General features: G+C 26.4%; 1 protein-coding gene across 1 annotated transcript; it reads left to right on the top strand.

Annotated features, from left to right (window-relative positions):
- Positions 1-9,868: 9,868 nt before the first annotated feature.
- LOC145834898 (alpha-amylase-like) lies at positions 9,869-14,821 on the top strand. Its single transcript, XM_082942426.1, has 14 exons — positions 9,869-10,175; positions 10,464-10,573; positions 10,722-10,807; positions 11,169-11,305; positions 11,498-11,558; positions 11,811-11,981; positions 12,100-12,194; positions 12,411-12,540; positions 12,605-12,680; positions 12,738-12,868; positions 13,047-13,229; positions 13,398-13,577; positions 14,127-14,326; positions 14,461-14,821. Exons 1-14 carry the CDS (start codon positions 9,999-10,001, stop codon positions 14,578-14,580), a joined length of 1,857 nt encoding a protein of 618 aa, XP_082798552.1. The 5' UTR covers positions 9,869-9,998; the 3' UTR covers positions 14,581-14,821.
- The last annotated feature ends 1,486 nt before the right edge of the window (positions 14,822-16,307 follow it).

Raw genomic sequence — 16,307 nt, 5'->3', positions numbered from 1 at the left:
CTAGCACATTAACAATAAACCGGCCACAAAATCAAAATCAAAAAGTACTTAAGATCTATAAGGGGAAGGTGTTGCTTAAAAATCAAACTACCAATAAACTTCATACCACACACCAAATCAATGGTTAAAGAGATGAACAAAACTAATTACTTATAAATTTTACTGGTAAATATTTTATTTAAATCAAATTTTTTAAAGTTTAATCGAAAATGTTAAAGAATTATGCACGATACTAGTTCATTTGGAAGTTCGTTCCACATTTTTACCGAACGATAGAAAAAAGATTTTTGCCAATTAACATTGTTGAAATGATATTTGCATGTATATTTTCTAACATTACCTCTGAGTGAGTAATTATTTTTATAAGGTTTAAAGAAAGTTTGAGAATCAATAGTAGTTTTATTGTTAATCAGTTTAAAAAAAGTAATAAGATCAAATTCAAGTCCTCTGTACTATAAAGTTTTTATATTAAGCTTTGTTAGTCTGTCTATGTAAGACGTATATGAAATGTTGCACCGATTAAAGATTGATCTCGTAAATTTTCTTTGAATAAATTCTAGTTGGTTGATGTCTTTTATAGAACATGGAGTTTTTAATTAATTAACATTTATTTTTTGATCTTTACTACATTCTTTATTAGTTTAAAGTTTCGCTTCTTTAACACTGGTACCATCAAAACAATCCTCATAACTTAGTCTAAAAGCGTTGCAAATATACTACTAAATTCTTGTTTCAATCCCTCAAATATATAAAGTAGCAGAACGCTTTAAACTTCTTTGAAAATAATCAATAAAATAATTAAGAAATTGTTTATTTTATCAAATGTCTTTAATTTATGCATATCAAAAAGGTGATGAAATAATATATTACGAGTATTCCTGAAATACATATCGAAAAATATAAGGTTCTTAATTAGACAAAAAGTTGTAGTTAATTAGATATAAGGTATAGATGACTTTGTTTTATTGTATAGAACGGGATTTCCCAAACTCTTTCTCGTAAACACCCTTTTGGAAGAAATACAACAAATAATCTTCCCTATTTATGTGATACAACCCTTAACTAGAATATTACTCATTTACCTTTTCGCCGTCTTACCAACTAACGCCCCCTGCCCTAAATGGGTGGTATTGCCTATTTTAAGAAACCCTGATTTAGAAAATAGATTATATTTTGATTAAAGATAAATAAGGCTTTAATAGTACGAACGTCTTAAAACTCCTAACAAACTTTTAATTTTTTAAAGACAGAAAAAAAGTTAGTTTTTTTTTATTTACTTAATTTGTAATTTAAATACAACATTAATCTTATCTATTTTATTCAAATCATTTCAAAGTTTTGAAAACAAAATTTTAAATGTCTAAGATGTTGGTTGTATACATATTTTCAGTATATTAGCATAAAAATTGTTCGGGTTTAATTTTTAAACTGAGTTACGGTTTGAACTGAGTTTAAAAAGTATAAATTTCTAAATAATAAATTTTCACCGGTAATTTTCAAAGCGTTTAATTAATAAAAATCTTAAAGTTTTTATTTTACACTCAAAAGTAAAACTAAATCAGTATAACTGTGAAAGTCTTCATAAACCAACCGAAATAACTTTAGTTTTATAATCAGTGTTTCATACTTAACGATACACTAAGTATATATAGCTCTTCAAAATTATAATTCTATTTTGTTACAAGCTATGTACACTTGAAAAATGCGTAAACGACGAAACATTGTAATAGAGTAGTTTAATCTGACTAAAAGTTTATAAATGATTTTAGGTAAAACTGAATTTAGCTTTTACTGAAGCTTATTAAAGAAACTACTCAAAATTTTTTATGCTTAAAAGTTTTATTCAATGTTAGGTTTTTATACTAAACTTTGAAACGTATTATTGTTTATAAAACTTATATTAAAAAGTCACATAGTTCAGATCATTAAATAAAAAACATATTAGTTTATGTATTAAAACTTTTAATGTTTACAAAAATAGTTCATGAAGGTGTTTTAATTAAACAAAAACAAAAAAAAAATTTGGCCACGCTTATCTTTGTTAATTCTGTATTAAAATGGAAAATATATTTAAAAGTCATTCTGATTTGCATACTTGCTGAGTTAGCATTTTTTAAAAATTTATTAATACCCTTATTTCTAACCTACTTTACCCAAACAAATTAAAATTTAATTAGAAAATAAAGTTTTACTAATTAAAATTAAAAATAACATGGAAAAAGCTCTGTTTGCTGACTCAGTAGTATACTAGCCTAATTAAACGTTTAGGTAGTGTTTATATTAAGGAAAAAATACGTATAATGTTTAAAACAATAAAGTCAAACTTAATAAAAGTAAACAATGTGAAAAAAAGTTATAAATAAGAAAATAATATGTACAAATAATCTATTTAAGTTCAACGAAGAACAAAAATGGCCAAATACAAAACATTTTTTTGTCTACAAAGCTCTGGTTTAAGATTAGAATGTTAAACACTTATATAATTTAAGATGAAAACATTTCATACCTTTAAAACTATTTTAAAAATGTTATAGTGATTTAAAGAATCAAAACTATTAAGTTTTGCTGTATTGCTGAACCACTACTAATTATTTTATTCTTTTCGACAACCTTCCTCTAATTGTTTTAATATTTGACTTTTTGTATATTTTTTCGGTTAGTGTTGATTAGCTGTATTTATAAAGCTTTAATTTGACAATAAACCTTTTTAAGCTTTAATTTGTGTTCATGATTTATTTTTAATGTATAATATCACACGTGAATAAAAATTAAAGCTTAAAAAGGATCATGTTAAATTCCATAAAAACAAAATTTAAAATAGATTTTATATTTAAATGTATTTCCAAGTACAAAATTTAATTACCAGGTTTAATCTAATTGAATTAAATTTTAATTGTTTGTTTTTTAAAAATTCTGTAGTTTAATAGTTTGTAAACTTTTAGTAAAGTTTTTTAATATAAGACAGGGGTCAGCAGTATTTTATATGAAGCGGGTTAATTTTCTTAGAAAAAGTTGCTCGCGGGCCAAACTCACTGAAAAAATTTTTCACGGGCCGTAACTATTTTAAATAAATCAAGAAATATATACAAAAATCGTGTTAAAAACCAAAAATGTGTAAAAAAAAGCAATAAAAACTAACAGGTAATTAATATTTGTAAATTTAAGAAATTAGTTGTAAGAAATTACTACATAAACTTAACGTGTTATTCTTCTAAAAAGGTATGTTTTTTTTTTAAAGTACATCACGGGCCAAAGATTTATTCCTTGCTGACCGCATTTACCTAACCGGCTATAGTTTGCCGACCACAGTTATAAAAAGTTGTGAAAAAAATTATATCATACAATTTAGTTTCTTATTTATAATTAATTTAAACAGTCTAATTGTTTTGCTTTAAAATCTAAAGCTTATTATAAACAAATGACTAAATTTTTATCAGTAGTTCACCGTTTTTTACCTCTATCATCATCTTAACCAGTAGGCGAAAACAAATTTATTTGGCTTTGGTTTGAAGCAGCAATAATACAAAAGTGAGGATGTGCCTGAGTGAAACAGCTAGACTTGTGGCCTAAGAACTCAATTTCTCCTATGTATTCACAGGTGCTGCAGTCAACAACTACAGAAAAGTTTTGAAAAAAAACGTCTAGCAAAACGTGGTCCCCTGAAGGACCTAAAAAGTTTGGATTTCGAAGCAGTAGTCTAGGTAGATTACGGTCAGACTCTCGAAAATTAAGACTCTTAACAGATGAACTACAATCGTAAAGTGAAAGATAGTTATGTGTAAAGTGAAACAGCCCAGTACAAATAGTAAGAATTTGCTTTCCAGACGGATGAAATTTAACCTGATTAACAACTAGTTGATTCCTTGAGTTTTGAGGTACCTTATTGTTAACAATATTTATTGTTTTAAAAGGAAGACATTTCATCTCGCTTATCATCCTTCTGTCGAAAAGTGACACTTCATTTTTACTACTAATCACAAATGTGGTTTCCTTCGTACTTATGTCCATACTGCGTTCAAAGTTTACAGTTTCATCCTCACGTTTCATTTTAACACGAAAAAAACGAAAGGAATCCTTTTCTCTAGTGTCAGCTTCTGCAAAAGTTCGTCCTTCCAAATCAATATTGAACCAAATACTGTTAGGAAGAGCAGGAGTTGTCAAAACATGTCGACATGCCCCAGTGAACTTATAGCTTTGAATTGAAGCTTGATTTTTTGCTTCTACGTCATACAGCTTTACATAATCATCGCAAATCGAATTTGTCTGTACTCCCCAGTTGTATATTTCTCTTCTCTGGGTTGCAACAGCAAGCACGTTGCTATTATAAGGAACAAATTTACAGTCTACTACAATATGATTATCACTGTTTTTCAGTTCACCTCCACGTTTGTAGTTTTCATTAAACGGGCTGAAGACTTGTGCGCCTTTCCCAATTCGACTGCACGCAATAGCTTGTCCGTTCGGACTCCAAGTGATGCAGTTTATCATATCATCAACAGTGTTGAAGTCCAACTCAATACTTCTGGTTATTTTCATCCTACTTAACATATTAGAATTGAAATAGTTAGAGGAAATAAAACTTTCACGTTCAATCATTGACGCTCTTTCAGCGGATTCACGTCGTTGTATGTGCTTTACTATATTATTTGACTTCATCTGAGTTCAATTAAAATTGTTCTTAAAGGTGTAAAAGTCATCGTTGTACAGTACACATATGTAAGAAAATATTTTTCTTCATAGTTTTTTAGCATCACTAATTCAATTTAAGCTAATACTTGTTATTGTTCTTAAGTTTTACAAATAAGAAAAAATTCAAATTAATTATTAAACTGATACGTAACTTTTTTTGCTTTGAGTGGCCTAAGATTAAAGTTTCAATTGATTTTTTTTTTTAATGCTTCTTTTTATTGGAAATAATTTATTGATAACTACTTATCGATTAATTATTTATTGATACGGTATTCTATAAAAAAGAACTCAATGTCTGTTTAAGTACAAGTTTATTCTATTTACAAAAATATGTATATTCTTATTTCTCTACGAAAACTATTTAAAGTTTAAGCTCTTTTTGGTTTTTTTTTTGATGTCTTCTGAGTTTTAAATACAGTTAAAATTTTTTACTTAAAGCTGTAAAATAACGTCAAAACATGTAGTGTTTATGTAGTAGTTTTAATAATTTTTTATATACCGATCAAATATTTTGTTTACTGAAGTATATATTTAAGGCCTAATAATTTTTTGTAACTCAAATCATATTTTAAAACTATAATCGTGTAAATTCAAAATACAGTTATAAACAAGCAAGTAGTTTTTTGTTGAACTATCGTTTATTTAATACTGCCTTGATTATTTCTAATAATTATTCAATAATTAAAAACTAAGTTTAAAATGTAAAAAAAAAAGTAAGAAAACACGTAAATACTATTGATCAAAGATGTTAAATAAAGTTTAGACTAAGAAAGCTATATTTAAAGGTATTATAAGGTAAATCGTGTAGCATTAAAGTTTTTATTGTTTTAGGAAGTCATAAATATACTATAATTTACATAACAGGACATATATTTTTTAATATTTTGAGTTTTTTATTACGACCATTTTCATCATAATAGTTATAACACTAACTTAATAAAAAGGGTGAATATAAATATTAAGATATTAAATTAGTAAGTTGAATATTTTAATAATCACCTACGTTCTTTAGCTTTTAGAAAATCAGAGCATGTTTTACCAACACACCAATTAAATAACAAGTCAAAAATCAAACATAAATTAATTAATAGTTAGAAAAAATAGTTAGTATAACTTCTTAAAATAATTGAACAAAGTCTTAATAAAGTTTTTAGTTTCATTAAAATAAATAGTATATATTTAAAACTTTATAATTTGTTATAAACTTGAAATAAAACTTATTCCTTAATCATGTAAGTTATTTTTTTTAAGTTTATAAAAATTGTTTTTATATGAGAACTTACCTAAAACTAAAAGAATGTTAAAGTCAATTCTAAAATCAGATAACTTTATAAAGCTTAATAAATAAAATTCTATTTTACATTGTAAACTTGTTGAAAGTGTAACAACTTTTAAAAACTTAATCTTTAATTTAAGAATAGTTTCAAAATTGTTAAAAAAAATATATTAAACAATCATATTAAAAAAATCAGTGTTTAGTACACGTATAAAGCTGTACTTGTGACACCTTTAATTTGGACATGGAGCTGATCTATTCAAAAAATTTTAAACTTAAGTAAAAACAAATCATTTCAACATTAAACTTATTTTGAATAGTTTTACAATGTTTAGCGTAAAATATGCTTAATGTTGAAACATACTTAATAAAAACACAATTCTAAGTACCAAATGTTAAACTGATTTTAATTTAATACAGTTGTTTCTCACAAATACTATTTTATCATTACAGTAGTATGCATCATAGCTGACTAAGTGCTTTGTTAATATTGCCTAAATATAGATTAATTTTTAAAATTATTTTACCGGAATGACTTAATAAAAGATAAATAAGCTACTTTGTAACATTTTTTAGCTGTATTTTTATATAATCTAGTTTAAGAATACTAAAATGGAGAGTTTTTAAGCAATTATATCTACCACTACTTTGTATCTCTGTATTTTGTTTAGTTTTTTTGAAAAAGTACTGACACATGCATGCCTAGTGAGTAAATAAAATTGAGTTTTTTGAAAAACTTGAACTGGTTTTTCAGTTCTTGAAGAAAAAACAAGTTTTATTTTCTTCCTTAGTAAGTACAGTAGACTACCGCTTAAGTACGCACTTTTTTTGGTACGCACCTCGTCTTAAGTACGCACTTACCTAGAAAGACAAAAAAAATCTAAATTTTCTTAGACTTAGATTTTTTCTAAAGACTTGTTCCTTAGAGTCATTTTCTGACGCTTTCCATCCATGGTTCTAAATTTCTCTAAAGTTTTATAAAATTTCTAAACATTTTTATTCAAAAACTTTCAGAATATCTGCAAAAGAAAGGCTAGTTTTAATGTAACATAAAACAAAACTAGTTAACCACAAAAACTAGTTACAATTCAAAGTCAAAATAAACATATAAAAAGAAGCAACAACAACAAAAAAATAAAGTTGAGTAAAAAATAATGAGCATCTTATCATTGTGCACTTATACTATAAATGTTTCTACTGATATAAACTTTCTTACAAAAACAGCCCTGAAACGTTTTTCTTTCAAATAAAAAAAATTATACACTTTTTAGCTAATGGAAAATTATAATAAATGTATTAACTAAACTTAGCTTGACTAGCATTATTTAAAACCTTTTTATAGAAAAAATAAATAATTTTAAAATCTATTAAAAAATTTTGCAGATTAGAAATATGTATCAAATGTTATTTAAAATAAAAAGACTTGTTTATTTGGCTTAATTATTTGGTGGCTAGTTGTAAGAAAGAAAACAAAAAACTAAATTTCATATTATACTATGTTGTCAAAAAGTACGCACTACTCGTGCTAAGTACGCACTTTTTGGTCGGGTTCAATTTGCGTACTTTAGCGGTAGTCTACTGTAATTTATAAAATTTATATTAATAACTGTAGTTTTATTGTATTTTGAAAACCACTTGTGAAATATTAGCCAACAAAAGTATAAACTTGAAAAATTAACTACTTAATGCAGATTAAACTTCTTCTTTTTATAATCTTCAAGTACTTAGTTTCACGAGTCCGATATTTTGAAAGCAATTGTACTTAACAAATAATTTTTATTTTATTAAGTTTATTAAGAGGTTTGCAAACTACGGCCATTAAAGCAAAACTTTTTTTCCTGAGAGTTAATTTATAGCTAAAACAATTTTTTTTTTAAACATAATTTTTTTTTATGTTTTACTTAAAATTAAATACTTAATTAAATTGCTGATTGCTTGTACACCAGGATAAAAATAGTGTTGAATTGTTCTATTGTTGGTTGTTTTATGATAATTTAAGTTGAAAATAACATCTTTATGCTGATTACTACAACTTGTTTATACAACTTCGGCCAGCAAGCAAGTTTTTCTATCAAAATTGTCCCTCAAGTTTCAAAAGTCTACTACCTACTCCTAAGTTACGTAACAAAACTACGGACTATGAAACAGGCGAGTAAAAAGTAACTTCCGATGGTACCGAACGGTAGCTTCGTTCTTTCAAGCAAACATTTCACAAAAGTTCTGGTAATCTGATAAATAATTATTAAAGAATTAAAAAGTGAGCTACTAAACTTATATAAATAAAGTAAAATTATGACGATAACAGCTTTTCCATTACACTATTTTTATTTATAAAGCTTGTATTTAACAATACACTTTGCTTTTATAAGTATTAATATAGATAATGATGATGCCTCTTTTAAAGAGCGACCTTTTTTATTTTATACTTATGCAACTTGATTTTGAAAGCTACCTTTTAGAAAAAATTATAACGATCAATTAAAGCAAAAAAAAAACTAAACAAAATAAGTTTAGTTTTTAGTTTCAAAACATCAACTAATTAAAATTAAAAAAATGTATATCCTTTTAAATAACAACAAATATTGTTTAGAAAACTAAAATAAATTCGTTTTTTTTTTACTAAACTTGTTATCAATTATTAAATAATACTTTGGTTTTTTTAATAACAGACTACAACTAAGGTTAGTGGTACATAATCTAAACGGATATAGCAAGAAAAAGGATAAATATATATTTTTAAATACTACCTTACAAATGATACTGAAATTCGATTGCGAAATTTAGTTAATTTTTGTTACATTTTTAAAGCATTGTACTTAGTACCAAACCATTTAATTCAATTGTGTAAATATTTTTTTATAATAAGTTTGTAAGTAGTTTTACTATTAAAGTACAATGCTTCTTGGATAAAAACAGTTTTTTGATCTATTAAGTACTACAGTGTTTAAGTTAGATTTATAGAAAAAGTACTTTAAAGTATAATTCTTTAAGCTCCTAGTATTGTTTATTGAACGAAAAAAAAGGCTCAAAAAGTTTTGTCCAAGGACCTGGTGTACGAAAAAACCGTTACTTGTTATGTTACTAATCCTATATAATTAAATTTTAACTTAAAATATCTTAAAATGCTTTAAAAGTTTTTAGTTTTGATATAATAAAAATCAGTGAAAATAAAACCTGTCAAAAAGTAGTAATATATCATAGTTGGATATTAAAGAAAGAACTTATAGATAAAATTATATAATAGTGACTTTAGTTATATGTCAACTTTTGTTTATTATTCTATCTAAGTTTTGCAAATTAAAAAAAAGTCTTTAAATTTAAGTTTTATTCTTAAACTTTTTATTATAAAATATTTGTGCTTTTTATTATAAAATCCAAAAAAAGTTTTTTTATTTTAAATTTATCATAACAAGTTAACTATGTTAAAAAAATAATTTAAATAAAAACTTTTGATTATGTAAGTATTTGCCTATGTTTATCAGTTAAAATGTTTTCGTCCTTGAACAGTGTTTAAGCTAAACAAGATGCTACTAAAATAGGAATATCCAAAAAGTCATATGCGCTAATTCCCACACAGATGCATAAATACTGGTTCGTATGAAAAACTAAAACATGAGTTAGTTTCAACTTTTCAAGTTACATACATAAATAATTTTAAGTTTATTATATTTAAATTTTAAACTAAACTAATTATAAATCAAACTTAAGTTAAATTGAAAAAGAGAAGTATTTGTTTTAGCAACAAAATGTATTAAGCTAACTATAATATTGTAATTTTCTTAAACTAAACAATAGAAAGTTCTCAACTTATGTTGTAATAAGGAAACGAATTAGTAAGCTTACTATTATCAATAGTAATTGTAAGTTTTTTAAAATTTGATATTGATAAATACGCTACAAAAAAACTGGCATTTCAAGTAAAGCTAAAATTTCTTTGAAAATGAATTAAGATTAATGAGCGTTCGTTAATAGCAGCCATCTTAAATTTTATTAGAAGTATACTGAAATTTGTAAATACTTTAGACATACTATTATGAGAAGATTAAGCGCAGTACTGCTGTTTGTTTTAATTGGAGCAGCTCATAGCCAATGGGATACAAATTTTCAACCAGGAAGGGCTGGTATTGTCCACCTTTTTGAGTGGCATTGGGACACGATCGCTGACGAATGTGAGAACCTTCTTGGTCCTGCCGGTTTTGGTGGAGTCCAGGTAACAAGTCGTTTCATTTGTACTGATAAGTTAATAATTTTCAATTACTTAAAATAGTTGTAAAAAACACAACTCGATCTTTAAAAAAAGATTTCAAAATTTTCATACTTAGCTTTTGAATGTTAGTTCAATAAAACTTATCATAATTGTTTCTAAGTATTAAGAGTATAATATTAAAAAAAAATAATGCAATAGATATATTTTATAAGATTTACAAGCTTTTATGCATCACATGTAGATGATAATTAAAATTAATTAGCTAAATTTAAAAAAATAATTTTAAAACAGATTTCCCCTCCTAGTGAAAACAGAGTTGTCGATGGAAGACCTTGGTGGGAGAGATACCAACCGATTTCATACATTTTAAACACAAGATCTGGCGATCGTGCTGCTCTAAGGTTTTCATGTCTTAAAAAAACTAGTTTTTAAACCATAATTTTTTAGAGCTTTAGCAAAAAACTTCTGTGTATTGTTTTTATTTTCATATTTTTTACAAAGTTTTAGATAAAAAACTAGATAACTAAAACAACCAAATTGAATTTATAGCAACATGATAAAACGTTGTGAGGCTGCCGGTGTCGGGATTTATGCTGATATCGTCATCAACCATATGTGTGGTGTTGGGGGAAGTGGTTAGATTTAGATTTGAAATATATAAAATTTATATAAAGATAAAGTTTAGATAAAGATAAACTTTGATAACTTAAGTATTGTCTAATAAAAAAAACTTTACTGTAAAATCATTTACCAAGATAAAACAAAGAACTTGTAATGAAAAAAATTGACTTTTAAATGAACTAGCTGGTAAAATTTGTGCTTCATTAAATCAAAATATAGGTTTTTGTTAAAAAATTATAATTGAGTATGTTTTTATTTAGATAGCAAGTCAGCGTTGAAAGATAAAATAAAGTATTTATAGTTTAATTGTCAAAAGTATGATAGTAATAGTAATACTTTTAATTGAGAATTTTGTAAAATTATATCAATAAACAGGTACCGGTACTTCTGGATCATACTACGATGCTAATTCATATGACTTCCCTGCTGTTCCATACAGTGGACTCGACTTTAATGACGGAAACTGTTACACATCATCCGGATCTATTGAAAACTATGGAGATGCTGACCAAGTTAATACTTTTTTGATTTGTTTTAGGTTTCAATATAACTCATTGCAAAATAACAAACTGCTACAAAAATAGTAGAACTTTAATTCCTTCAAAACAATAAACTTTTATATGTTTTTAAAAAACTGTAGCTTGTTTCCAAAGACTAAAAATTCATTTTTCATATATAAAAAACTATATTTGTACTTTAAACAGGTCAGAAACTGTAAACTAGTTGGTCTAATTGACTTGAACCAAGGAAAAGACTACGTAAGAAGTAAATAAATTCATTTGTTTAAACACAGCTTGACTGGTTTCTGAAACAAGCAAATTAGACTATATAAAAAATTTCAAAACTTAATTGTACAATAGTTATTATTTGTTAATAAAAACCTTAAAAAGTATTAGTTTTAAACTAGAAGCTAACAGAAACACGTGTTTTCGTGAGCAGGAGTCATAACACAACACAGCTCTAGCAACACTTTATATAGTCGAGAAAATATGATTTATTTAAGTGTGTACATTTTAGGTAAGATTATTGAATTTATGAACGACTTAATTGACATCGGAGTCAAAGGTTTTCGTGTTGATGCTTGCAAGCACATGTGGCCAGGTGATCTTGAAGCAATGTTTGGTTCACTTAAAGACCTTCCAAGCGGAGGAAGAGCTATGATCTTTCAAGAAGTCATTGATCAAGGAGGTTTTTTTACTTTAAAAAGAAAATTAAAATTTTGTAAAAACCTTTATAATTTGAATTGGTAATCTTAATATGCATGAGCAATTTTTACTATTATTTTTTGAACATTTATTAATATAAGGTGAGCCAATTACGGCATCTCAATACTTTGGAGCCGGCCGTGTAACAGAGTTTAAGTACGGAATCAACATCGGAAACAACAAAAATTCTATTCATGTTTGTGGATTTAAATATTGAAAAAAAATGTTAAACCTATATCTCAAAAAATTAAAACAAATATTATCAAAAAATAAAGCTAAGAAAAGGATAACTGTTTTAAATACCTTGAAAAGATGGTTATCAAATATTTTTTTTGTAAAATAGATAAATATAAGTATACTATATTTTATTAGAAACTTCAAAGTTTTAACTCTGTTTACCAACTCTAAATAGTACTTGGAAAACTTTGGTGAGTCATGGGGAATGATGCCTGATGGAAGTGCTCTTGTTTTTCTTAATAACCACGACAACCAAAGAGGCCATGGGGGCGGTGGAAGTCTTATTACTTTCGAAGATTCTTACAGTAAGTTTAAACATTGCTTTGTTTAAATATCAGAGGCTTAATTTTATTTTGATTGTTCGTTTAGATTTAAAAATTATGAACGCTTTCATGATGGCCTGGCCTTATGGTGTAAAGAGAGTAATGTCAAGCTACTACTTCGAGTAAGCTATTTTGATTAAATATTTGTTTTTTGTTTACTAACTTGAGTGTGCATTTAGCAACTCCGATCAAGGTCCACCAGGACAACAGAGGTCAATTAATGCCGACGGTAGTTGTGGTAATGGCTGGGTATGCGAACACAGATGGACTCAAATTAAAAATATGGCTGCTTTTGCTGGTGCTGCTCAAGGTAAATATAAAAAGATTAGGGAAAATTTGATAAAACTAACTCAATATCAATTTCATGATAAATTGAACAATTATTTTGCTAAGACAATTAGAAATACTTGTTTATAAACTTTTTAGTATTTAGTTTGAAACTGTTGAACAAAACATTTTTAAATTTTTAGCTAGTTAATTTTCTTTAGGACAAAAAGTTGCAAACTGGTGGACAAATTCCAACAACCAAATAGCATTTTCTCGTGGCAACAAAGCTTTCCTTGCCATCAACAAGGCAGGGTACGATATGAATGAAAATTTGCAAACGGGACTTCCCGGGGGATCTTACTGCAACGTTATTAGCGGCGATGTCACTAGCGATGGCTGTACCGGTAAAAAATTAAAGATATTCGTTTTATAAAATAAGAACACATAGAATATGAAAAAATTTCAAATAAGTACAATTTTACATGCATAATTTTATAGTTTTATCTTTACTGCTTTCACTAAATAGTCAATAAAAACACTTTAGAGAAGTTTCAATAATTTAATGCATATAGGAACATGTATCAATGTTGATGGCAGTGGTTTCGCAAACATCTACATCAAAGACGATAGCAATCCAGTAGTCGCTATTCACGTGAATGCTAAGTGTTCAGGTAATGGTGGTAATAGCGGAGGTTCAACCGGAGGAAACTCAGGTGGAAGCTCTGGAGGAAGCTCAGGTGGAAGTACTGGAGGTAATTTATAAAAAAACACTACTTTAATGCTATTATAACTTAGTAAAGGGTTCAAAGGTAGTGTCATGAAAAACGTAATACATCAATCTAAATAAAATATTTTTTATATTACTTGCATAATGCACTAACGGAACGAAGCATATTTTTATTTATAACTATGGTTCAATTTAACTTTAAGTACTTAAGTACTTTAAGTTGGATACACATCTTTTTATTGAACGACAAAAAAAAAAACGCTAAAAAAAATTGTACAAGGACATTGTGTAAGAAAAAACCTATTGCTTATCGAGTCATACGCCACAGATACAGTTTAATGTCTTGTCCAGGACATATGAAATCTTCTATTTGAATTATCGCGGTTTAACAATCCGCTCAGCGGTGAAACTTAGTAACTGCCTGAATTTTTTAATAATTGTTTTTAAATATAATAATCTTCGTTTTAAATCGATTTATCAAATATTTAGATATTTAAAAATAAATTTATTATTGTAAAATGAACATCAATACTGAAATAAATTAACAATAACCAAACTAGCAATATTCTTTTAGGTCAATGTTCTTCCTGTTCAGACTGTGGCTCAAAAACAGATTGTGGATTTATGGGAATCGACCAGAGTGGATGTGAAGCTTCTGGCTGTATGTGGTGTCCAAGCAGTGTAAGTGGAGAGCCATGGTGTATCCATAAAAGTGGCTCATCAACCGACGGATCCACATCTAGTGGAGGATCTTCGTCTTCATGCTCCGTTTCTGTTAGTTTTTTACATAAAAAATGTTAGTTGTATGTATACTAATATAAAAAAGCGTTTTGATAAAATAAGAAAATGATTTTTTACATACATTTGTTCTCTATTTTAAATGAATACTTTATTTTAAATTATTACAGGATAGCTCAAAAACTGATTGTGGATATTTAGGAATTGGTCAATCAGAGTGCGAAACGACAGGGTGTTGTTGGGCTGAATCCTCACAAAGCGGTGTTCCATGGTGTTTTAACAAAGCTTAAAAGAAATATGTCTTTACAACTTTTTTTTTCCTTTCTGCTAACATTCGTTTTTAGCAATTGTGTTTAATTTAGATAAACTTATTTTTAAAATTAAATCTATTTTTATAAGACTACTTTATTTTTAGTTCGGTCCTGATCATAATTGCGAATTAAATTTGGAAATTCAAAAAATATATAATAATGTTTCCGTACTGTAATACATTCTTATAATGAAAAAAGACTGTAATATCAAACAATAAATCAAAAAGATACTGTATTTTGTTTTTTAAGTTGTAGTAAGATTATAATTTATTATTTTTCGTTTGTATGCATTTTTTAAACACTGAATTTCAAAAATATTACTTGTTAAACTAGTTTCAGTGCACTTCATTATACTCATTAAAACGTCAAATACTAAAAGTTTACTTTATTTTGAAAGCTATGAAACTAAAAAGTAAAATTTTGTATATCAAATGACTATCTAATATTTAATCTTGTTAAATTAGTTAGAAGTCTAAGGACTAGAATAAAAACTAAAAGATAAAATTACGAACACAAGTTATAATCGTTTTAGTATCTAGGTTTAGTATCTTATTTTAATTTGAATGACAGTAAATTTTGAATAATTAAGTTGTTGATCTAGTTATTAAACAATTTTAATTGTTACGTTCTTTCGACCTTTTTATGTTTCAAGCATTACAAAAACAATTTACATAAAATTGACTGGTAAACACACCTGGTTGTAGTCACATGTATTCGTTATAATTTTAAATAGTCTTTTTATGAAATGAACATCTGGATCATTAACAAGAATATGGAAAAAAATACTGTTTTTTACAAACAAATATTAAAACTAAATTTACTAAGTTTATTTTATTACTAGCAAAAAAGTATGATTAAACAAAAAGAAATACTAAAAGTATGAATACACGAAATAGCTGCATTTGATAAACTATAAAGTATTGATATTTAAATTTAAATATATATGTTTGACAAAATTTTATTTAACGAGCTTTAATGTGAGCATTTGAATATAGTCATAAGTTCTATAGTTGTTTTTGAATATAATTTAAAAATATTATTCGAACAAATAAAAATTAAAAAAAAAACTTTATGACTAGAACAAAAAAATTAAGATATATATTAATAAGGAAATTTAAAAAAGTTTCATTACAACAAACTTAAAAAAAAATAAATAAATAAATATATAATTATCTTGCTAGCAAACGTAGTTATAAACTCTTATCTTATCCTGGACAAGAAGTAAACTGTATCGGGAGAGTATGACTCGATAGCTAAAAGGTTTTTTCGTATCAGACAAAACTTTTAGAGCGAGTTTTTGTCGTTGAATAAACAATTTAAATCTTTATAATAAACGAAATGTTTTTTTTATTACTATTTGATGATCTACTTCGTGTAGGACTAACTAAGCCCAATAAGTTTTGAACCAAATAAGAAATTTAAACTATGTCAAAATTTGATCCAATGATTTTTTAAATCATAGAAAAGTATTTCTTCACAATTAACCGTTAAATTTACCCAAAATTATTAGATTGTGGGAAGCACAATTTTTTTTCTCAAAAAATCCCCTAAATTAAAAATTTTGTAACTAGCTATAAAAAATAAATAAACGATGGTTTAAAAATCTACCAGGTTATTGCAACATTTTGTTCAAATTAATTTCGGACAACAGCCCTTCATCAGTGAATTTAAAAAAAAAACTGATGAAGGGGAAAAATCACTAGTAA

The sequence above is a fragment of the Thalia democratica genome, chromosome 4 (assembly GCF_965202585.1).
Source record: "Thalia democratica chromosome 4, ktThaDemo2.hap1.1, whole genome shotgun sequence".
Taxonomy (NCBI): domain Eukaryota; kingdom Metazoa; phylum Chordata; class Thaliacea; order Salpida; family Salpidae; genus Thalia; species Thalia democratica.
The sequence above is the reverse complement of the archived record's forward strand: the minus strand, read 5'-3'. Positions and strand labels throughout refer to the sequence as shown.

Excerpts from the sequence above, each read along its gene's own strand:
- LOC145834898 (XM_082942426.1), top strand. The coding sequence starts at position 9,999 with ATGAGAAGATTAAGCGCAGTACTGCTGTTTGTTTTAATTGGAGCAGCT. Across the intron at positions 10,808-11,168 it reads GTGTGGTGTTGGGGGAAGTG|GTACCGGTACTTCTGGATCA; the intron begins GTTAGATTTAGA and ends ATCAATAAACAG. Across the intron at positions 11,982-12,099 it reads AGAAGTCATTGATCAAGGAG|GTGAGCCAATTACGGCATCT; the intron begins GTTTTTTTACTT and ends TATTAATATAAG.